General features: G+C 34.3%; 3 protein-coding genes across 4 annotated transcripts; 1 reads left to right on the top strand and 2 right to left on the bottom strand.

The window, feature by feature from the left end:
* Positions 1-657: 657 nt before the first annotated feature.
* On the bottom strand, positions 658-13,786 carry LOC100783916 (sugar transport protein 5). Of its 2 annotated transcripts, none has more exons than XM_003544741.4 (5): positions 13,560-13,786; positions 11,842-12,161; positions 10,004-10,333; positions 1,896-2,195; positions 658-1,168 (listed from the first exon to the last, which is right to left on the bottom strand). In XM_003544741.4, the coding sequence occupies exons 1-5, from the start codon at positions 13,696-13,698 to the stop codon at positions 731-733; spliced, it is 1,527 nt and encodes a 508-aa protein (XP_003544789.1). In that variant the 5' UTR covers positions 13,699-13,786; the 3' UTR covers positions 658-730. The 2 variants fall into 2 exon arrangements, with proteins under 2 accessions (XP_003544789.1, XP_006596339.1); XM_006596276.3 differs by having other exon boundaries at positions 10,022-10,333.
* Positions 13,787-15,468: 1,682 nt separating this feature from the next.
* On the top strand, positions 15,469-16,435 carry LOC100789394 (annexin D2-like). The gene is made up of 3 exons (XM_006596275.4): positions 15,469-15,543; positions 15,757-15,969; positions 16,139-16,435. The coding sequence occupies exons 1-3, from the start codon at positions 15,469-15,471 to the stop codon at positions 16,433-16,435; spliced, it is 585 nt and encodes a 194-aa protein (XP_006596338.2).
* A 974-nt stretch (positions 16,436-17,409) lies between these two features.
* Positions 17,410-23,343, bottom strand: LOC100788865 (putative pumilio homolog 8, chloroplastic). The gene is made up of 5 exons (XM_003544153.5): positions 21,630-23,343; positions 21,350-21,512; positions 19,628-19,791; positions 18,309-18,564; positions 17,410-18,172 (listed from the first exon to the last, which is right to left on the bottom strand). The coding sequence occupies exons 1-5, from the start codon at positions 22,808-22,810 to the stop codon at positions 18,068-18,070; spliced, it is 1,869 nt and encodes a 622-aa protein (XP_003544201.1). The 5' UTR covers positions 22,811-23,343; the 3' UTR covers positions 17,410-18,067.
* Between the last annotated feature and the right edge of the window lie 1,100 nt (positions 23,344-24,443).

The raw sequence follows: 24,443 nt of genomic DNA, 5'->3' as shown, positions 1-24,443 counted from the left end.
GTTGTTTGTCAAACGGGAAATTAAACTATTATTTTAAATTTTGAATTTATATCCAGAATAAGTAGAGAAAGAAAAAGATTTCTCCTTTTCCGTTAAATAATAGACAAAACCAGTCGTATGCAAACAAGAGCTCAAACCAAAAGTTATATATAATTAGATGTACTTATAAGTGCTCAAACCAAAAGTTGTATCTAATTGGAAGTTAAATATCACACACAATAGCATTAATCAATAATTAATTGGAGCATATAGCTTCAAAACGCAAGATATAATAATTAGCTCAACACCAAACCTACTTCAAGAAAGGTCCTCAAATAATTAGAACACATGGGTTAAATAGTATGTTAATTTAAAAAAAAACTTAAATTTTTTTTTTTGAAAATAATTTTGCAAAACTTTTTAAGACTATCATCCAAAGAGGTTTTCGTACGTAAGCAGCGTTGCACAATATCAAAAGCCAGATTTTCAAATATATATGTAAGCAAGTGATGAAAAACTTAAGAACAGTTTTTATATTAATTTAGTCAACATTGAGCTACAAGTTCTTCTTTTATCGTGAGGAAAACCAGATGAATATATATATATATATATATATATATATATATATATATATATATATATATATATATATATATATATATATATATATATATATAAGAAGTATATTATATTCTTTTGTGCCTACAAACATATATATGTACTATAAAGTATATACTAATTCATTAAAAGATCAATTATCTTGGTTAACTTGTCCTCTAACAGTAAACCGGCTCCAATACCAGTGTTTGCCCCATATTGCACACATTAAATCCAAAGGAATACCTTTGGTCTCGGGCAAGAACAGTATAACAAAGATGGTGATGAGTGCAATCCAACCCGCGTAGAAGAGAAAAGCTCCAAACTTAAAGTGGCATAGCATTGTCAAGAATGTTTGGGATAAAACAAATACTGTTAAGAACTGCACAGCCACAGCTATGCTTTGTCCAGTGGATCTGATTTTCATTGGAATTATCTCACTTGGAATTAGCCAGCAAAGAGGGCCCCACGACCAACCAAAACCTGCAGCGTAGAAGCAAAATAACACCAGTACTAATATGGCTTTGCCCTTTGAAATGTGTTCTGTACCATGAACACCACTCACCACTGCTAGCACAACAGCCACAGCAATCTTCAGACAATGTTCAAATATATCAGCACTAGACCAAATAGTTCACAACATATGCAATCAATTTCAACATTAGCGATCCCTCTAACATATAGTAATTTATGTATCATGGATATAATATCAATTAATTTGATTTTCAACACCCTTTATTATAAAAATATTTTTTCATAACTTATTTTACAGTTTAATTTTTATTCATGTCTAAAAAGTTTTAATACTCCAACAGTCCAACCAATTTGAAAGCACAATCGTGATTACTTTTTAGACAATTATTATGTATAGAAAATAATCTATACTCAATGGATTATCATTCAATAATAATAAGTTAAGATGTATAATAACTTTGTTGATTTTTATAATAATTATTTTAAAACTTATATTAATTATAATTATGTTATAAAATTCAATAAATTATATATATATATATGAATAAAAAAAACTTTTTAAACTTCCAATGCACCTACCAATTTACACTTAATTTAAAAATAAGAATTGATCCAAACATAACAAAAGTACATTTCAAATTTTGTGTGTTCATTCAAGAAAAGCATGTATGTTTTTTCGTAACAATTATTAATTTAAAATAAGAAAAATAATTTCACTTATTTTATAAGGAAAAAAGAGAGAAACCTAGCTAATGAACGTGCTTACTGCTTAGCAATCTCAACTCTAGCTATGTATGTACATGCAAGTGTATGTGTAATAAAACTTAATTAAATAATTGAATTACCATGCAAAGAAGCATTTGAATGCCACCTGCAATGAACAAGAACCTTCGACCAAAGCGATCAACAACAGCAGTTGAGACAAGAATGGAACCAAGGTTGACAAGCCCCAATATAACAGCCGAAAGTAAAGCCGAGTCACTGCCAAATCCCACAGACTGAAACAGATTTGGCGCATAAAAGGCAACAATGTTGATCCCCGTCAGCTGCTGAGACAACGGAATCGCGAACACCATCACCAACTCAGGCCGATACTGCTCCTCAAAAATGGTCCCAAAACCTCCCCCTTTCACGGCTTTTGAAATCTGCCACCATTTAGGAGAAACATAAAAGTTGGAGTTTCATATGTATCCTTCCCCAGAGATAATATTAATCTATAATAATACATACAAAAATATTATTCGATACGAATGTTTACACATACATTTTCGACAACTTTAAGTGATAAATTCATTTGATTTTTAACAGAATTTATTTTAAATTATATGATAATTATAATGTAATATATCTATAGTAATACATAAGAAAATATTTTTAATAAGAATTTTTAAATATGACATTCTCAAGAGCTTTAATTAATAAATTTATTTGATTTTTTTAAAAGAAAATTCATTTTAAATTATATAATAATTGTAATGAAATTATAATAATTAATTACAATCATATTTTTTTTAAATTATAATTATAACAATGAAAATGATTAGTGATTATTTATGATAATTATACATGCTATATTTTTTTCCTGCATACTTATTATTATTATTATTATTATTATTATTATTATTATTAAATTAATTGGTTATTAACAGATATAAGTAATAAAAAACGTAATTGTCAGTAATGAATTTGAAATCACTAAAATATTTATGCACAATTCTAAATAGGTATAAATGCAATTTTTGGTTTTTTTATTTTTCTTTATCTAATTTTGGTTTTTCAATTTTAAAATTGACATTTAGTTCCTTTATTTTAAAAAGATTAATAATTTTAGTTCACATATTTCAAAATAGAGACATTTGATCTTCTATTTTAGAAAATTCATAATTTTGATTCTTATATTTTTAAAAATCTAAATTTTGGTTTAATCTTCAATTTTATCTATGTTTTATTTCTTTTATTTCTTACATTATAATTAATTAAATCATTTTCTAATACCTTAAATGAATATGTTATCTGTATCAAAATAAAAGAAATAAATCGTAGGCAAAATTAAAGATTTGATTAAAACTTTAAATTTATTAAAATAAAATGACCAAATATCTTTATTTTAAAATAAAAAATTAAAATCACAGATCTTTTTAAAACAGGCGGACAAATATTTCTATTTTAAAATGTATGAACCAAAATTATGGATTGAGCAAAATAGGGTGACCAAAATTTCATTTAAGCTTTTTGAATAAATATCTTTGTTAATTCTAAATAATAACATTCTTTGGTGTTCTCCAATATTTTTTGTTTATGTGTTGGTCTCACACTTATTTCCACACATAATAATTTGTGCACAATTATTTGCATACAAAAAAATTTTAAGACAATTATGACATTCAGAGATAAAAAATTAAACTTTATAGTATCTTTTGATTGAGCATAATTTCACAATCATTATATGTAATAATGAAAATTATTAGTATCTAATATCTATATTTTTTAATTTAAATAGAGTTGGAGAATGAAAGATAGTCAAGAAAATAAAAAATGATAAAGGATCTTCAAAGATAATTCAATCTGAAGAAATAATACGAATCAATAATTAAATAAGTTGATACCTAAATTGAGTAAAAGAAGTTGATATCGATAGAATAAAATTTTAAAATTTAGAAACAAATAAAAATATCTTTTATTTGGATGATAAATTAACAAAAAATAATAATTTATATTTGATTGATTTATATGTTAAATATATAATTCTATTTTTTTATGTAAAATACATAATTCTATTAAGTGTGGTAAAATATTAGTTTATATTTTTTTTCCTTGGATTAGAAATCACATGGATATCCCCTAATTCATTGTAATTTAGTAAGTAAAAACATATAGCTTAAATATGTTTTTCATGCATGAAAAATAGGTCATTTTTAATTTACTACCTAAAATTCACTTTTGTTCATCTACATACTTGACATTTTTTTTATGTTTTACTGTAGTACTTTTCGTTAGTCTCATTCTGTTAAATGATAATATGACGGACGAAGTGTCAAGTCATGAAAGCCTAATCATTTTCTCGTCAGTAAATTCTTTACCTTCTCCTTCCTCATCTCCCTTTCTCCTTGTCCCTCACTCTCTTCTTCTCCCCCTTTTCACCTCCTTTCCTTTGCTGATGTCAAGAGTTGCCGCAACCACCGCTCCATGAGCCTATTTTTCGCACCGCAACCACCCACCACATTGTCTTCACCACGTTCTCCACGAAATCCTTCTGCTCCATGGATACTATAACGACCCAACCTTCTTACTCCAAGGTGTTGCCAATGGTGTCGTCGTCTGACAAGATGACGAAGGTGAGGTCACCGCCGATGGGGGGGGGGGAGGGGTTGAGGAGGTGTGTGCATGTGGCGTAGGAGGCCGAGGAAGAGCGCCATGACAGTGTTCACAATCTCCTCGGCGCACGAGGGGTTGTTAGGCTTTGAGAGTGGGGGAGAGGAGGACGCGAGAGAGAGAGAGAGAGAGAGAGAGAGAGAGAGAGAGAGAGAGAGTAAAAGAGAGGGATGATTGCCTTAGTTTCGAGGATAAGGCACCTCCTAGGGACTAGTTACGGGAGTAAGATTTTTCCTTCTTGTATTATTCGTACTCAAGCAGGCTTATATACACAAAGTTATTACATGTATAACGGTCGTAACCGTGCTGACTGTTTCTTAACAGAATAACTACTCCCTGACAACACTAATATCTTGCACGTGCGTTTTATTCTACTAACTACTAACTACATGTGTTATGTGGTTACGTAATTGTGCAAGTACTTTGGTGTGATGATTTCTCTTCTGGGTCTGGGTGCTTCAGATTTGTGCACGATGCTGCTATCATTACTCCCATCCCCGAACACCACCTTGTCCTCAAGGTGGTAGGCGTCGCGTAATTTCGGCCAGGGTTCCCAAGTAGTATCATCTAGTGGTTGTCCCACCCATTGAGTAAGGACCAAACGAGTTGGAGGGGAGGTAGAGTTATCAATTTTGGAGTCCAGAAAGCAAAGGGGTCGTGGTACTGGCTTGTGACCGACAACGTGTAAAGGCCAAGTATCCAATGACAAAGGTGGAGGGTCGTGGTGAGCACGTAAAAGCGAACAATGGAAGACTGGATGGATACGTGCATTGTCTGGTAGTTGAAGGCGATACGCGACTTGGCCTATGCGAGCCGTGATTTGGAAAGGTTTGAAGAAACGCTTCGAAAGCTTTGGATGGGTGGTTCCTGCTACTGATCGTTGACGGAAGGGCCTGAGTTTGACATAAACCCATTGTCCCGCTGCATAGGTTATATCGTCGCGCTTAGCGTCTGCTTATTGTTTCATGGCAGCCTGGGCTTTCATCAATCTTTGCTGAAGCTTGGTGTGGATCTCCTGGCTGGAGCTTACCAGAGTTTCAACCGCCTCGTTGTTGGTCGTCCCAGGGATATAGTGTGGTAACGCCGGCGACGGTTTGCTGTAAATCACTTCAAAAGGAGTGAATCCTGAACTGGTGTGGAGCGACGTGTTATATGACCATTCTGCTAAGGCTAGGTATCGAAACCAATTTGTCGGTTGAGAATGAATGAAAGAACGTAGGTATTGTTCTAGAACGTGGTTCATAACCTCAGTTTGGTCATCGGTCTACGGATGGTAGGCCGTACTCATGCAGAGGAGGGTGTCACTGAGTCGAAAAAGCTCTCGCCAGAATGAGCTTAAGAATACGGGGTCCCTATCGGAGACGATGCTGCGAGGGAAGCCATGATGTTTGCAGACCAAGTCCAGAAATAAAGTTGCAACCTTGAATGCGGAGAAGTGCGTGGGTAGTGCGCCCAAGTGAACACCTTTTGAGTAACGATCAACAATAACGAGAATGACGGTGAATCCATGAGATGGTGGGAAATTGGTGACAAAATCCATGGATATATCTTCCCATATCCCTGTCGGAATTGGTAACGGCTGCAGAAGACCTGTCGGATGGCGAGTGCTTGATTTTATTTATTGACAAACCTTGCATTCTCGAATGAAGCGTTTAACATCATCCTTGAGGCCGTGCCAGAAGAAGCTCGACTCAAGTCAATGAGTAGTCTTTGCGACACCCGTGTGGCCGCCCAACGGTGTAGCATGATTCTCGAGCAAGATAGTGGGAATGTAGGGATTAGTCTTATGTATCCAGATGCGCCCTTGAAAGAATAATAACTCATTGTGGATTTAATAGTCAGTATGGGATGAAGGGTTGGCTTGAACCTTGGACAGTAGAGCCTGGAATTCGGGTTCAGCATGTAACATTCGTTGGAGATCCTCGATGAATTCCAAGTGGGGAACTAAAAGTAGGAGCAGCTGGCCTAAGGTAGAAGGCAATCGAGATAGTGCGTCTGCGATGATATTAGACACGCCGGCCTTGTAATGAATGGTGTAATCGAATCCAAGTAACTTAGAGAGGTAATAGTGTTGCTCGGGGGTTTGAATCACTTGCGTCATGAGTTCCTGGAGGCTCTTGTGATCTATCAATATGGTGAAAGATCGCCCTAGGAGATATAGACGCCATTTTCGCACTACGACCACGATGGCATAGAGTTCTCTTATGTATGTTGAAGCATGAGTCAACCGAGGGCCAAAGACTTTGCTGAAGAATGCTATTGGATGACCCTTCTGCATCAAAACAGCTCCCATGGTGGTTCGTGATGCGTCTGTCTCGACGACAAATGGTTCTGAGAAGTTGGGAAGAGCGAGAACGGGTGCACAAGTCATTGCCATTTTCAGTTGGTCGAAAGCTGCCTGAGAATCTTCAGTCCATTCGAACGCATCTTTACACAATAGTGTAGTAAGAGGTGTTGCTATGGAGGCATAGTTTCTTATAAACTTACGATATAATCCAGTAAGGCCCAAAAAACCCCTGAGATCCTTAACTGAGGTTGGTGTAGGCCATTGTACCATGGCCTAAACTTTGGAGGGTTCTGGTTCGACTCCTCTGCCGGAAACCACGTGTCCCAAATATTCTACCTGATTTCATGCGAAGATACACTTTGTGTGCTTTAGGTAAAACTGCCCTTGTAACAGTGCTTGAAAGATCATTTATAGATGTTGAATGTGGGATGATAAGGACTTGCTATATACCAAAATATCATCGAAAAATACCGTGGCAAAGCGTCACAGGAATGGTGTAAGCAAGTTGTTCATGGCGGCTTGAAAGGTGGAGGGCGCGTTACTCAAGCCGAAGGGCATAACACAATACTCATAGTGCCCTTGATGCGTTCTAAAGGTTGTTTTCTCGATATCGGGCTCATGCATAAGGATCTGATGGAATCCTTGCCTTAGGTCGAGCTTCGAAAACCATGACGCCTGACCGAGTTCATCCAGCAACTCGTCAATGGTAGGTATCAGAAAATGGTCGCGTATGGTAACTGCATTTAGTGTGCGATAGTCAACGCACATCCGCCAAGTGTCGTCCTTCTTCTTTACTAGAAGAACTGGGGAGGAGTACAGGCTCGTGCTTGGTCGTATCAGGCCAGCAGAAAGGAGATCGGAGACCTGCCTTTCTATCTCAGTTTTCTGGAAGTGCAAGTATCTGTAGGGCCATACGTTTACCGGGGAAGTCGAAGGAAGGAGATTAATGCGATGGGTTACTTCTCTCAGAGGGGGAAGAGTGGGTGGTGTCTGGAATATATGTTGGTAATGGTGGAGTAAGGCTTCTATAGCGGGAACTGGGTGAGGAAGATGATGTTGTGGTGGGTCAGGGTGGTTTGTGGGTAAAAGGCTTAAGTGGAATAACGCTGATGTAGACCCAGTCCGAATAAGATGTTTAACTTGAGGCGCTGAAACTGGTTCTAGCCCGTTCATGACGTCCGTGTGAAGCTCTATTGCTTGGCCCAAATGATTAAACTTCATAATAAAGGAGGTGTAATCAGTTATCACTGGCCCAAATTGTTTTAGCCACTCAATACCCAAAATGGCATCAGCTCCACTTATCGGAAGCAGATGGAAGGTGACATTGAAATGATGACCTTGGAGTGATAGCGAGGTATCTGGGCAAAGCTGGTTGCAATCAAGGACGGAGCCATTACCAACTAGTACACGTAGTGGTGGGGTGGACTGTACCGGAAGGTGGAGGAATTGGGCTATGCGGGGCTGGAGGAAATTGTGTGTGCTGCCACTATCAATGAGTATGGTGAGGCATGCGAGGTTGATTACTCCAAAGAGACGGAATGTTTCAGATGAAGGAAAACCTTATAGAGCGTGTAAACTGATGTGAGGATATGTATTATCAGTTATGGGCTCCGAGATGTCGTTGGGCTCTGCTTCCTGGGTTGTGGATGTTTCTGGGCTTAGGTCGTCAATCTCTGATGAGGGGCTATCCGCGATGAACATAAGTACTCAACCCTTACAACGATGAGTAGCACTCCATTTCTCATCGCAGTTATAACAAAGTCCCTTTTCTCTGCGAAAAGCGATTTCTTCTGTGGTTCGTTGAACAAATGGCGGTTTTGGTTTTGAGCTGGGATGATTAGTGTGGTTTGGCGGAGGAGGAAAATTGTTAGGACGATTGGAAGAATGGCGTCGATCTTTCAGCTTGTCTTCTTGAAGTTTTGCGAGCGCAGTTGCCTGGGGAAGAGAGATGGGTTGAAGTGCTAAAACCTCTCGACGTATCTCCGATGACAATCCAGAGATGAAACAGCTTAACATGAACGGCGAAGGCAACCCTATTACTCGATTGGCTAATCGTTCAAACTCAATTAGATATTCGTTAACTGTTCCACGTTGTGACAATTTGAAAAGTGCTCATTTTGGATCTTCATAAAATGATGGTGCAAACCTGGATTCGAGAGCCTATAGGAACCCGGACCAAGAAGTGATGAATCCGTTGCGGAACATCCATTGATACCAGCTTAGGGCTGCACCGTCAAGATAAAAACAAGCCACCGTGATCCTTTCTTCTTCCGGCGTGTTCTGGTAGTCAAACAGTTGAGTGATTTTGAAGATCCATCCTAGCGGGTCGCGTCCATCAAACCTAGGAATATCGAGCTTGACGTGATTCCTTTGGCTGAACTGAGCATTTGGGCTGGAGTGGCTAGGGTTTGCGTCTCACAGACGAAGATGATCCAGGATCGAATCAACTTTCCCTGAGAGCTCAGTGTACTTGTCGGTGAGGGAGGCTTGGCTATTGGACAGACGAGCAATGGCGTCTTCCAGTCTATCCGTCGTCGTCTTCCTGATCGCGTGATCAGCCATGGCAATGGCAGCGGCAGGTCGGACCAAATGTTAGGCTTCGAGAGTGGGGGAGAGGAGGACGCGAGAGAGAGAGAGTAAAAGAAAGGGATGATTGCCTTAGTTTCAAGGATAAGGCACCTCCTAGGGACTAGTTACGGGAGTAAGCTTTTTCCTTCTTGTATTATTCATACTCAAGCAGGCTTATATACACAGAGTTATTACATGTATAACGGCCGTAACCGTGCTAACTGTTTCTTAACAGAATAACTACTCCCTAACAGCACTAATATCCTGCACGTGCGTTTTATTCTGCTAACTACTAACTACACGTGTTATGTGGTTACGTAATCGTGCAAGTACTTTGGTGTGATGATTTCTCTTCTGGGTCTGGGTGCTTTGGATTCGTGCACGGTGCTACTATCAGGGGTTGACATGGACAAGGCGAAGGCCGAGGCCAACAACGAGGGTTGAGTCGATTGTGCGATCGGTCAACCCAAATATTATTTCTCTCATTGTATTTTTTAAAAGTCTATTATATATCACAATTATTAATGATAGACAATAATAACTAATAACTAAATGATTAGAATCAACAACTAAAAATTATAAGTAATTCTTACTAGAAAAGTTTTAAAAATATATATTTAGAATTTATTTTATAAAAATATTTTTAAAAAAATGTTTACATGTAAATGACACGACAATAGCAGTCTAGTTATTAACATTTATGGGTAAAAATAAAAACAAAAAAACCTGGGACGATTGAATCACGTGTTGCAATTCGAGTTCAACATCAGCAGTGGGGCCACGCACTTTGCGGAGAGCGTTTCTGGCTTGGGGTATTTGGTTGCGCTCCACTAGGCTACTTGGGGTGTCAGGGATTAGGAATGCTCCAATAGTGATGATGGTTGCGGGGACCGTGGCGAGGCCGAGGGACACACGCCACCCCCATGGATGTCGTGCGGTGCCATAGTTTATGCAGTTTGCGGCCACCACACCCATGCCGACAAAGAATTGGAACCCAGTGCTAAATGCGCCTCGCCATTTGGGAGGAGCAATTTCGGATAGGTACACCGGCGTTGCCTTTGTGAATTGTAACACAAGAAATCACATATATTTGTTAGAACATATTGTACATGTTATTCCACAATTTTTTTTGGAAAAAGGTTATTGAAGACCCCAAATCTCTATCCATAGCCTAGAATGAGAGAAAAAAAATACAATAGGATAAAATTTACGATGATAGAAAAAGAAATGGAAAGAAATTAAAGATGTTAGTGAAATATTTAAAATAATGTGATATTTGTATCTTATTTTTTTTTCTTATTAGCAAATATTATTAATTAATTAATTTTTTATCATAAAGATCGAACTTACTAACTTTTTTTTCTTTAGTTTTTTTAATTGTACAGCCAATCTCATGTCTTTCATGTTATTACACAATAATTGGAGAGGAGGCAGAGAATGTGATGCATGAGGACAAGTGTTTGGAGACGTTGCAGAGGATCCGGATTCAATTGCACGAGGTATTTTTTTATTATCTTCTGCTCTCTATTTGGTACAGTCAACATATGAGCCATTGATTTTATTTGATTACACAGTAATTAAAGAGGAAAGAGAATGTAAATACAGTTAAGATTTTGGATAAATGTGGCTGGAGTGGAGAGGGTGGGTATTCTAATTGCACAGCTAAAGCAACATTATTATGTAATTTGTACATTTGTGGCGCGAATCTATATTGGGAAAAAGGGGGATGGAGGTTAGCTCCTATAATTACACACTGAAACGAACATTATGTGCATTAGTGATGCAAAACTGAATTGTAAAATACCCCATAGCACCACTATTATTATTAGGGAAGGTAGGGGAATAGCTACTATTATTAGCTAGAATTTAGAATGAAGAGCATTTATGTTATGGGAATTGAACTCTACTGTCCCAACTAGCTATTACCATTGGATGCCCTTTCTTGTCTTTATCATCCTACATATTGCTATCCTAAGCTGTAATAAAAACAAACAATATTACTATGTTCACCCCACTTTCACTATACCATTCTTACACTACCTTGTTACCTTGTTTTAGATAATAAATCAAGATAAGCACATTTTTTCGATACACTATATCTTTTCTCTCAAACAAATAAGTGTAGCAACATCAATGGCATATATTATGTGACTTAATCATCTCCTTAGATAACAAGGTTAATTTTGGATGCTTATATAATTTAATTTCGATCGATTCATCTTTTCATATATGGCTACATTAGTTATAAAAAAAAAACTTAACTTTTATATGGATACTGAATTTATAATCTGATCTAGTTATTTAAAATTAACAACTCGATGTTTTACATAAATAATTATATATAATAACACTCGCCACTAGTTAATAAGATTACATTTATAAGAATACGAATAATATATGTTTAATTAAAAGTGAATAACCAGCAGTAGTATAACATACTGATACATTCTTAAAAAAAGCTTACCGATAAATTTTAATAGATGGATCAAGTGACCAAGTGGTGAATGAAAATTAAAATTACTACCTACTTGTAACATATAATTTATAAATTGAGCATTACTTACTTGATTTGTGAAACCGACTCCAAGACCAAGCAAGATACGACCCAAGATTAACATAGCAATATTTTCAGCAGCACCATTAATGGCACCACCGGCAAAAAAGATGCAACCACCAAAAATCATGGTGTTTCTCCGACCTAACGCCGTCGTGACGCGGCTGGCCAAGAGAGACGAAACTAGCCCCGCCAGGTGAAGGGAAGACGTAAATAATGTCAACAACTGATTGTCATATACACAATACACGTTTGTTTTTGCGCTAGCAGCCTTTTTCAATATTGCTGGGAAGAATTTTTCAAGAAATGGTTTCATCGTAGTGACACCACCTGAAATTATTTCATATCACTATTTTCATTAAAAATAAATAAAAATCTTGTTTAAAACAGTTATTTTTACAAGACGTTTACAAAATAGGTGCAAACATTCGTTTAAATGTTTAGATAAATTAAAATTAATTGCAATAAAAAAATATATTTTCCTCAGTTACGGAACCTTATTATATAGTACTGATTATTTTTTGATGCACGATTCTAGATACACTTCACTCCTTGCAGTCCGAAATATTCATTGTAAATTAAATTCAATAAAAGAAAAGTTAGGTGGAGCCAAACTTTAGTTCCGGGACGTATTTGCAAAAATCATTCATGATATATACATCATTATTTTTTTTAAAAACACAATGGAAAAAATAGAAAATAGAAATATTATTACTTTCAACTAAAATTAACTTGAGTTGACATCTAGATGAAGAATGACAAATAGGAAAAACGGTTCACCGCGTGAAAGAAAATATGCAAATCCTGAAAAATGCAAATCCCCCACCCCCTTTTCCTCTAATAGTTTGTCTTTCTCTTTTGGGAGTAAGAATTCGGTCATGCAAAGTAACAAGTAACTCACAATAAACGTATGAACCAGCACGCTTTGCTTGAACAGTGAAGTAGTGACATGCTTGAAAAAGCTTTGATTACCAACAATGATGTATCGTCTCAAAGTTAAAGTGTAACTTACCAGTTACCGGTACCGTGATTACCACTGCTTGACGATTAGGGTTACGAGTTGGTCCATTAATTGCTGTGGTTGCTAAAGGTTATAGGCTTTGAAAATCCAAATCCCCACCCCCTTTTCCTCTTAATCAGTACTACCGTTTATCATTCAGTTTCAGGGTAGCAATTCAATCATAGAAAATAACAATTAACATTGTAACCTATTTTTTACTCCTTTGTTCTTGATTTAGGGTGCTTTAGAGTAGGGTGCAAATTGATCTAAAACCGATCAAACCTCTTTAAAAAAAAAACATTATTCTGAAGAAAAAGTTGAACCAAATCATTTATCATTTTGTAAAAATGATGTGGATAACCAAATTATTTTTAATAAGTAGTTTGGTTCAATCTAATTCAATTCTTTAGAATAATCCATTTATATATGAATAAAAAAAATGAATAATCAAATTGAATCAAACTTAAGAGATCCAAATTGTTTGAGGGGAAAAAAAACCCAAATCCATCTATTTATATAAATGGTTCGGTCCACTTTATAAAAACGATTCAATTACTGAACTGGTTTTATAAAGTAAATCAGGAATGGATTGGTACCAATTTTTAAAAAATCCAAATTTTGCACCTTAGAGGGAGGCTTTATTAACAAAAAAAAAATGATGAAAGGTGAAAAAAATCTGGTAAAAAACAAATAAATATATAGGAAGATGATTTTATAAGAATAGATACCTGTAATTCCGATGTCATATCCAAAAATTAGACCACTGGATGCAGCAACGATGCATGTGATGACAACTGAGAGTGTTATCTTGCCGTCGAAGCCATTGTTGGCTGAAGAAGCATCAAGGGAGAATCCCCCAACGGCCATTTTGGTGTCTCTCTTTCTCTGTTTAGTGTTTACCAAAAACTGCCAAATAGTTGTTAGCTCCTATATATGTAAGGAAGTTCATAGTGCATGGCAATTAAATGATCTAATAAATAGGATTGGGGGGGGGGGGGGGGGGGGGGGGGTGTGGATTCCCTTTACTGTACTTTTGTAGTTGAGAAAATTGTTGCTTTATTTTTCCTTCTCCAAATTATAGTATGTATTTTTTACTTTAAATACTTCTACTCAAATTCACAAATTATCTACAATTATGAAGTAATTAAACGTTGATATAAATTTAGACAAATCAATTTAAAAAGTAAAGTAAGTAAATGTCTTAATGATAGACTTAATTGTTAAAAGTCATTTTTTTGTAGATGTTAAAAGTCAAATTAAACTACTAATTAACGAAAAATTAAATAATTTCTAGTTTATAAATTATATAATTTTATTTAAAAAATTGAGGAAGAAGAACTTGTGCTATCAACAGGATAGGGAATTCAGAGAAAAAAAAATAATAGGATAGGGATATTCGTCTCTACAGTTTTATTACAAGAATTTATTTCAACACTTTCTTGAGACGTGAGATTGAAAACTGCACCAAATGGAGTTATTCTTTGAACTCTCGAGAATATTGATCCGTGTCAATGACACAAACGTAAAAACTTTCAATTTTCTTAGCAAGTTCTCCAAACAATTCATTAATTAACTATTTACAATAGAACATACAGAATGAATAAAAAATAATGTATTAGAAATTCAAAATTATTCTTAAAAAAAGAAATTCAAAAATATATTTAGCCAAGAAAGATTTCGGTTCCTTAAAATTATGGAGGTGTATTAGATTAGGATTTTGAAAGATTTTTTAAAAAAATTATAAAAAAATATTACGATATTGAATCAAAACTTTTAAATAAAATAAACAAATATTGGTGTATGTAATCAGGATTATTATAATTTTTAAGGAATATAACAAAATTAAATGATATTTAATTAAAAAAATTTATCACTTAAAAAAAGTTTTTGGTATTCAAAAATATAAATATTTGGATGAATTATTTTTTTATTATGGATTTCATGAAATTTTTCGATGAAAAATATACACCAAATAATCTCACAAATAACTTATGAGTTGTTTCTCTCTCTTTTTTTTAACAACTTTTTATTATTAAAATATAAACATTTGCTATGTATTGTGGTCATGTAGATGTTTTGATCCATGAGGATTCTATCCTTTTCTATCTAAGGTTATTTATGATATTTCTTGTGGCATATGCAACTTTTCTTTATTAATACAAATACAATCATTTCTTGTGAGGGGAAAAAACTTGTAGTAAGTAACAAAAACTTAATTTATTAGTTTTAATTGTCAATTGAATAACATTTGCTGTGCTCACGAGTTGAATTGAATATGATACAAAAAGAAGGAACGTATGCATAACTCATTTATTTTTAATGGAAGATTTGTTGAATTTTTATGAGGAAAAGAAAAATATATAGATTATTAATTATTTTTTTACAAACTCTTGTAATTTTGAATGTTTTTTAAAATTTATATTGTAAATTCATAAAGTTTTTCCAAATCTTTTGAATTCATGTTTTATAAATTCATTAAAATCTAAATCATAAAAGTCTTTTAAAAAAATCTTTAAAATTATTACAATTTTACAAAAATTCACATAAAAGTTTTATGCTCAGTTTGTTTGTTTTTTGAAAGTATATTTTCTGTTTGTGTTAGTGATGCAATGAAAAATTAAGGATTGAACAGAACTAATGAGAACTAAATTGTATCTCAATGACTGTGGGCTGCAGAATAGCCTCAACTTCATTGGAACAATTAAGCCTTTTGTTGGTCAAATAATTTAGAACTTCCTTCTGTCAGAAACAAAACTGACCAGACGTAGAATCTAGAATCATAATTTTTCAATCTTACTGAAATTTTAGTTTGTATTTAGACCATGGAGAATTTTTTTAAACTATATTTGTGGTTTTCTTTAGTCTATCTTAGTTTTTCTCTTTTTTCTCACTTCAAATGGTTAGCTAACATTTTTTTTTCTCTAGCTCATACTACCTCTGGTTAGTTCTTATCGTTATGAAGGAGACGAGGTCAACTTGAACCTGGCAAAAACTGAGGCAAAATTGCTACATGAGAAGATTTCAAACAAGGCTTATAATGATGACGACTTCATCAGGATCTTGGCCACAAGGAGCAGAGCACAGATTAATGCTACTTTGAACCACTACAAAGATGCATTTGGAAAAGACATCAACAAGGTAATGTAGTTCATGATTCATCCTTATATCGCTTTCAAATAGTTACATTAGGAAACTTCAAATATGTCAAAATGAAACATTGTATATAGCCTTGGGGTTTTGACACCACCCCTCTTTGTTTCATGGAAACTGATAAGATTGAATTGCAATTTTTGAACCAATGTTGCAGAACCTGAAGGCTGATCCAAAGGACGAGTTCCTGTCTTTACTAAGAGCAACTGTGAAGTGCTTGATCAGTCCGGAGAAGTACTTTGAGAAGGTTGTTCGGTTGGCTATCAACAAGCGAGGAACCGATGAAGGAGCCCTTACAAGAGTGGTGGCCACAAGGGCTGAGGTTGATTTGAAAATCATAGCAGATGAGTGTCAAATGAGGAACAGTGTGCCTCTTGAACGTGCCATTGTTAAGGACACAACTGGTGACTATGAGAAAATGCTTGTGGCGCTTTTAGGACATGATGATGCTTGACATATTCCTTAGTGTATCTGTGTCTACTTGTGGCAGAGGTACTACATAGTGTGGAGTGTGCTGCTTTGTGGTTCAATGTTGTTGTGTTTTCTGGCAATTATTGTCTTCTTATGTTGAATAAAATGGACCACTTTGGCTCACTTTGGTGGGTTTTTGAAGCCCCTAGAATTGATTGTGTGCCAAACATACATGGAATCCTGCAATATATATGTGGTTCAGAATTTGAAAATCATTAGTGAGTTTAGTGTTATTTTTTATCTTTCATATTTTATTTTAGTTCTCATTAATTTTGTTTTCGTCCCGACTAATTATAAATGAAAACAATTTATCAGAAATAAATATAAAATTTATTAATTTATCAAAAAATAAAAATATCGATAACTAAAAATAAAATTATTATTTTATTAAAGACTCGATACAAAACAAAAATTTATTAAGAATCAAATACAAAAATTAATATATATATATATATATATAAAAGGTTGGTTTGGTTCTTAAACATATGACATAACCCACAAAGATCGGGAAAATATATGACTCAAGTCTTACAAAGACATCAGTTTGTATTTACTGGTTAATGGGTAATTGGTAAAAAAAAATTCGTAAGTTCTTTTTGAGAGGCAAACAGCAAACACATTTTTCTATTATGTTATTCTATTTTCTATACAAATCTTTAAAATTAAGAAATAGACTGAAAAAGTGAAAAAAAAAATATGACAATTTTGTAGTTAAAAGTGAAAACAGGAAACGAAAATAAAGTGTTTTCTCAAAGTAAATGAGTCTTAAGATTTTGAAAGTATTAGAATTTAATATTTTTGGAATTTATTTTATGGAAACATGTTAAATAAGTTCCGGAAATTAATCTTCGGAACATCTATCAACTTTTAGAATATTTGTCTGTCAAAATAATATTTTTTCAAAATTAGTTTTCGGGTAGAATAATTTTGACAGAAGAATTTTAAAAAAATGGAGGGTGTGAAGAAAAAATAGGGGTGCAAAATTGAATTGTTATTAACCCATATGCAATATCAGCCGTTTATTATTTTTAACTGTAATCTAAATTAAAGGTTGTTATTAATAGTTTCATTTCTCATTTTAAAAAAAATTCTCATTTGAAACATCTAATTGTCATAAATTTGTTTTGGACTATCAGCACTTAAAGGAAGAAATTAATCATAATTTAAACCATCTTCATCCCAACAACAAGGCCATAAAATCTCCAAGGCAGTACCCAAACTCGAAACAAAATATTATCAAAATAGAACTTGCAGGAAAATGTTCACATGATATCTATGCAGAAACTAGAAAGGTAATATCATATCTAGGATGTACCATGCATCACAGATCCATAGATCAACAAAATAATGCAAGATTTGGCTTTGGAACTTGCCTTTGCATTGGAACTTTTAGACCCCTAGATCACAGAGGATGATTAGAGGCTTGGACAAACTTGTTTCTAGTAGAATTGGCTCACAGATTCTTGGACAATCAAGTAGGCATGCATACAACATATACTCGTGGCCAAGACATTAAAGTATAAAACTAGGAGGTTCTTAATTAGGAAAAAAGTAGTTAGTAAATGAAGTGAGCACAACAACATATCTTATTTATTGGCTAGCTGCCAGTCACACATCACTTGTTAAGCAGGTTCCTCGAGAAAACCCTTTTGCAATAAGGGCTGGTGCGCAACATTTTGTAGGGGCGAACTGCTTCAGCTAGAGATGCATGCAGAAAGCCCTGCATCAGAAAAAAAGATACAAGAATTCTTTATGTAGTGATTCTCGTATAAATTTTCAACTAAAAATTATAGTGTTAGGAAAGAGTATGTTATATAATGTATTGCAAGAATTTCATTGTATATTTAGTTTCAAACCTTGGTCACTCCGAGAGCACGTTGAACAACATAGTTGCCATATAGGTCTTGTAGCAACTGCTCAAAGTGAGGAAAAGATAAAAATTCTTGGACTATCCTTGACTTGATCTCTGCAAGATGCACGAGGCATTTTTCAACCACATGACTGCTATATTTTTGCATTGAGAGGTTGGTGTAGTTCCCTTTGAACTGAGAATGCAGTTTGAATGAGGCAGTTGGGTTCTCCATCTCTATAATATACTGAACAACATAATTTCTGCAATGCATTGAGAGATTGAAAGGTTACATTTTTAGAGATAAATAAACAATAAACCCAAGATGTAAAGATAACCAAGTGCAATCTGTGTTTCAAGAATCCTGGTTCAGAATCTGTACACTAGAGTTAACCTCCAAATGTCTTTTGTATGATTCGTGTTGTCACAGATGAATACAAATGGAAAGGAAATGAAGCTGAAATACCTCTTTATCAGCAGGAAGAATTTAATTCCACACATCATTTATGGAAAAACACTAGTCTAAGCACCAAATAGCAGAACAAAAAAATTTAACATTTTGGCATGTTTCAAAGGAAAAATCCAATATACTCCAATTTTAATAATCTCAAATCATTTTAAAAATTAATTAACCAAGATGTATCACATTTGAGTGGAATATTCTCTAATTTTGATTTTTAGGGATGTTTTAGCAAAGTTTCACTGAAACAAATAAAATTCTGTTAGTTTCACTGATACATATGAGCGAAATATTTTGGTTGATCTGTCTCTCCTCACACACATGGCTTTTTATTCTCTCTCTCTCTCTCTCTCTCTCTTGGCTTTTAAGTACCCCTATGTTCTACAAATTTGAAGAACCTCTACATGTAATTGCACGAGTTTATAATTTTTTGGTTTGAAAATAAAAATAAACAACCCTGCTAATCTACATCTTTTTTGGAAGTGAGATATCTACGGAAGAAATTTTAGTCTTATATCTTTTAGTTGATTCTAAGCCTGGCATGACCTATCTACCTTTCCAAAGGTCCCTACTCCTTAACAAATCACGTACATACTTTTCCTTTGGAGCCTAACTTTAACCTCAAACCAACCCACACCATTAAACTTCTACAGACATTCAATTTAAGGATATGCACTAAATCTCTTCCTCACATAAATTAAAAAAAAAAAAATCCTATGACAAACAAGTAAAAGAAGCATTATATAATAAACAATTATATGTATATTTCCAAACAATTATAGATACTGCTCAAAAGTACTACGTGTTATCTCAGATTAAGCAGTGAAAAAGAATTATGAAATCCAAATATTCCAAAGGCTAATTACCCAAATGGATCTTGAGCAAGTAGAAGCCCATGTCTGCATATTTCCTTTACCAGTTTATCTTGGTATTTTCCGGTGGAATAATCAATGCAACGTTGTAATACACAACACCCATGTTGATGAGTAGCTATCTCCACACAAAACTTTGTAGCAGCATAAAAAATAAACTGCAATAAATGATAGAGGGAAACAAGTATGGAGAAACCTTCATAATTAGTTTCAATCAAATCAGTAGGTTCAAGGAAAAGCAAATGATGAATCAGATGTTAATGCACGTCCACAAGCTTGTGAAATTTGGAAATCCACCATTAAAAACATTTCTAGAAAGATCTAAATAATATTTATATTATGATTTATAAATAACCATGATCATAACCATAAGCATAATAGTTTACAACAAAATGCTCTCTTTGAATCAATTGAATTAGCAACTACACATTTCCTTTAGATTCTCTATTTTTCTCTACATTCTAACTTTCACCAGTATAATTTCAATGATGTTTCTATCTCACTTAGCTACTTCAAAGAAAATGACTTCACTCAATTTCATTCATAAAGAAATTGTTAAAACTCACTGTTTGTAGCTTTTAACAAGGTTGTTACCCAGAGTACAGAAGGCTACCAAATTCAAGATATGCAAGACTACGATAATTATATCCATTTGAACTCGATAAAGATTTCAGAATATCTTCTCAAAATTCTTTATCATTGAGGATTTCAGAGTACATTAAGTTTGGTTCTCTACCATCACCTAAAAACTAAACACCATAAGGAGTCACACTCTGCAGTACCTACGTTATATTTAATATTTATCGTGGTAAGTAATAAATGAAACAGAGAAATTTTAGTGGCAATGAGTCAAATAATTTAATTTATTAGAGGCTGGCACAAAATGAAAAGGATCACCCGAATTTATTACTAACTTTTTCAGTCCCATGTCAATGGTCAATAATCATTACATTCTCAACCAGAACATTTATTTCCATTGCTTCTTATATAGTAGAGAGTTAGCCTTTTAAGAATTCCTAATTGGGAAAGAAAATAAGGAACATATTCAGGCTAACTGGCCAAATATAGAATGCTTCACCATTATGGTCATAAGATAGTATCCCTCAATAGATGGTGAATTTTGTTCCTTCCACAGTTGGCTTACCTTTTAGAAATTTCTGAAGTGACCAGAGATAAACATAGGCTTGAAAATATGAAAATCCCAGAGATGAAGTATCCAGCAAATTTAGAAACTGCTGAATAATGAAATTAGTTTGAAAAGTCAGGATATTCTGAAGTAGTGTGCATAAAATAGACTGGGAGATTACCATGCAATTAAAAAAGTTTCAACAAGGTGTAAGATTTAAGACCCTTTTGTGAAATATATTTCATCTGGTTGACACCAAATGACCAAAAGAGGCAGGAGAGCTCACACTATAAGAAGCCAACGCTTCACAAAACCATGAATAAACCAATTTATGAAACATTAATAAAACAGGAATGCCCTCTGCTCTAAGCAGTGTTGACTAAAGACCATTTTGTGTCATCATGTGTAATGATACCTTCATACAGCTTAGAACAAAATTGTAAAGTGGACAGCTAATGGTTGTTCTTGTTCTCTTATAAATTTAACTGAATAGTATGGAATAACTATATGGCTATGTACTGTTGAAGTTAGTGAATAATGGGAAAATAAACCTACAATAAAATTGCAAGCAAAAGAGATAAGTGTTATACCTCATTATCTTTACAGCTAAAGTATTGCAAGCAACGCTGTATGACATGATTCCCATTTAGATCCTTAATAAGAGCAAGAAAACCAGATTGAATAGCAGACATAAGCATTGCAATTTGTTTTCTAGAGTCGACAGTCGTGATCAGCTTCTGAACCACCCGAGTCCTGATACAGCAACACTATCAAATTCAGCATGTCAAAAAGAAAAAGAAAACATGTTCATTATGATATAGAAAAAGAAAAAAAGAACAATCTTTCAGTTCAACAGAAGGATGCATATACCCGTGTATATTCAAAGAGGTTTTGATTAGCTGCCCTGGTTCTTTTGTCAACATTGACACAACCTGCAACCTTTCATCATCTCCGCCCACATCAAGCAACTTCTGCACAAGGTAGTTGCCAAAAGGGTCCACCATAAGCTCAACAACATCATCTATGACTCCATTGAACACTATTAGCACATGTTCAGAGGTGCCCTCATCAATCATCCTCTGCAGGAAGCGGCAACCGTTCTGGTGCTTAGCCAGGTAGTAAATGTAGCCATGGAACTTAGACAAAGGACTAAAATTGTACAACAATGGCCGCAGAGAAAGCGAAACATCGCTGGCGAGAATGCCATTCTTTTCATGTCTAGTGGGAGCAACACGAGGAGGAATGAGTTGAGGAAGTTCCTCTCCCACTGCTTGTTGAACTAGTAAAGGTAAACTCTCTTTGCAACCCCACAAAGAATGACACCCTCTACCAGCATAGCATTTTACATTCTTCTCTTGTAGGACAAAACCACCGTCAAATTGAAACCCCAAAGTGTTCCCTCTAGAGTGAGAAAAATCACCATTGGTGGTTACAGCTACACTTGTTGTTCCTCTTTCTTTTGCTGCAGGGAAACAATGTGATGATGGCGTGTTTACATTCATAGCAATCTTTGGTTGCATCATGGTTTGACTTTGAGAGAACACAATGGGTTTTTTCACATCACAATCCACTACAAAAGGCCTTGTAGCATGAAATGGGTTTTGCAGTGGAACGTGCCCATAGCAAGTGTTGCTCCTTTGGGTATGAGAAGAAGACTCCATTGGGGGTCCAAAAGTGTGTCCCTTCACATCAGAAGGAACTGAAACACCCCAAGTAGGTAATGGGGTACCCATTTCTTCATGAACATGTGCATGTGCATCAAAAGAACAAGGTGAGTGTGAGTTTAAGAATGCATGTGGGTATGATGAATCCATAACATTAGCACCATATCCTCTGGTTTTGGCACCAACATTCCCTAGTTCGTGAAAAACACTCATTCTAGCAAAATCACTACACAGCATCGCATCAATATCAACACCATCATCATGGATCATGGAGAAAACACTCGAAGAAGGTTGAGGTTGTGGTGGTGAGGTGACGTGGCCACGGTGAAGGATGCTGTTGTTGTTGGAAAACCCGTTCAACCAAGTTCCTAGTTCTTCATTTCTCATGGCGTTTTTCTCGGATATATTTTGATCAAACCCAAAAAAAAAAAAAAAGAAGAAGAAGAAAGAAGGACGAAGTAAAAAGACAAAGAGGAAGGAAGAGAAAGAGGATTCAAATTTGAGCCACACGGTTTTGAATGAGAAGAAACGGGAATAGATAGAAGTGGAAACATAGGAATATGAATAGAAAAGAATGGGAAATGAAATGATAGTGTTTTTGTGAACAGATGGCAATGTTGGTTGGATAGGGTAACTGTTTGAATCAGTTGGGAGAGGATTTCTCCCTCATTTTGGGAGAAATTGTGGGATAATACAGAGAAGAGGTTTGGGTTACCGTTTTTTTCAGCAAAAAAGGCCACTTTCTGAAAACAGGGTGGGTGTAGCAGGGAGCATAACAGGTGCTGCTTCTTTCTTAATTTCTTTCTTCTCTTTTGTGCGATTCGAGAGATATTGTGCTTGTTTCTTTCTTTGTTTGTTACGTTCTGCTGTTGTTGTTTTCTGACTTAAAAATGGTTCAATCATATGGAATCAATGGAACAGTGAATACTACTAATGGGGTTGGGGTGTATGTTAGAAACTATAGAAAGAGAAATAATTGTAATTAGTCTGAACAAAAAGTCAATTACAAACAAATAATGGTAGATGTTTATGAATAAGAAAATGATGCTAATGATTTGTTGATACGAAACATGTTAGATTTTGGGTTTTCAAATTTTCTTTTAAAAGTTAGATTTAGTTTATGTAAATATTTAATAGTTTATAAGATATTTTCAGCATTTACTTGTTCTTTTTTATAAGAATTTCTTTTAGACGGATTAATTATTTTTCTTACATATTATTATTTAATCATTTTCTGTCCAAATATTCATAAAAAAAAATTAAATGTATAAAAAGATAAAAAAAAATTAAAATAATAATATAAATAATGGATAGATTTATTGTAATTAAATAATTGTTATAGGTTATCATGGTATAATTGAATCTTTGAACTTAACTCAGCTAACTCTATTTAAAATCAAAACATCTGGGATAATTTGATATAGGAAACGGAGTATTGGAATGAAAATTAACAAGAGTGTTTATTAAAACTGAAATGTGATTCTGATTCACTGAGATATTACCATATTTCTATTTATACACAAGACAAGCTTGCAATACAACTCGAACTGAATACATAACAACTTAAAACTTTCACAATGAACTTGTGTAGTTAACCAATTAATTTATGCATAGCCTTAAAAAAAACTAATTAATTTGTGCATAGTCTATCACATCAATTGTATAATTTTTTTATAAGCTAAAAAAAATTATTTGAAAGAAACCAATTACTCACAACTTCTTTTTACGTAAAATAATTTATTTTAGAAATTATTATAATTATTAAAATATTTTTTAAGGTATACCAAACATTTTAAAATTCAGTCCATGCCTGATATATAATTTCTGTGTTAATTTCGCATTATTTTTCCGAATACACAACTTCAGTTTTCCTTTTGTTTTCTTCATTGGTATTAAAGTATTATAAAGAAAAAATATCTAAAATTGGCCTTGCGCTCTACCAACTGAGCTAGACGGGCACTTATAGGTATATTTTAAATACCCTATTTCATTAGTTTAACGTAGGTTCACACTTAGCTAA

Source organism: Glycine max, chromosome 14 (assembly GCF_000004515.6).
Source record: "Glycine max cultivar Williams 82 chromosome 14, Glycine_max_v4.0, whole genome shotgun sequence".
Classification (NCBI taxonomy): Eukaryota; Viridiplantae; Streptophyta; class Magnoliopsida; order Fabales; family Fabaceae; genus Glycine; species Glycine max.
Note: the sequence above shows the minus strand (reverse complement) of the source record. Positions and strands in the feature narration are given on the sequence as shown.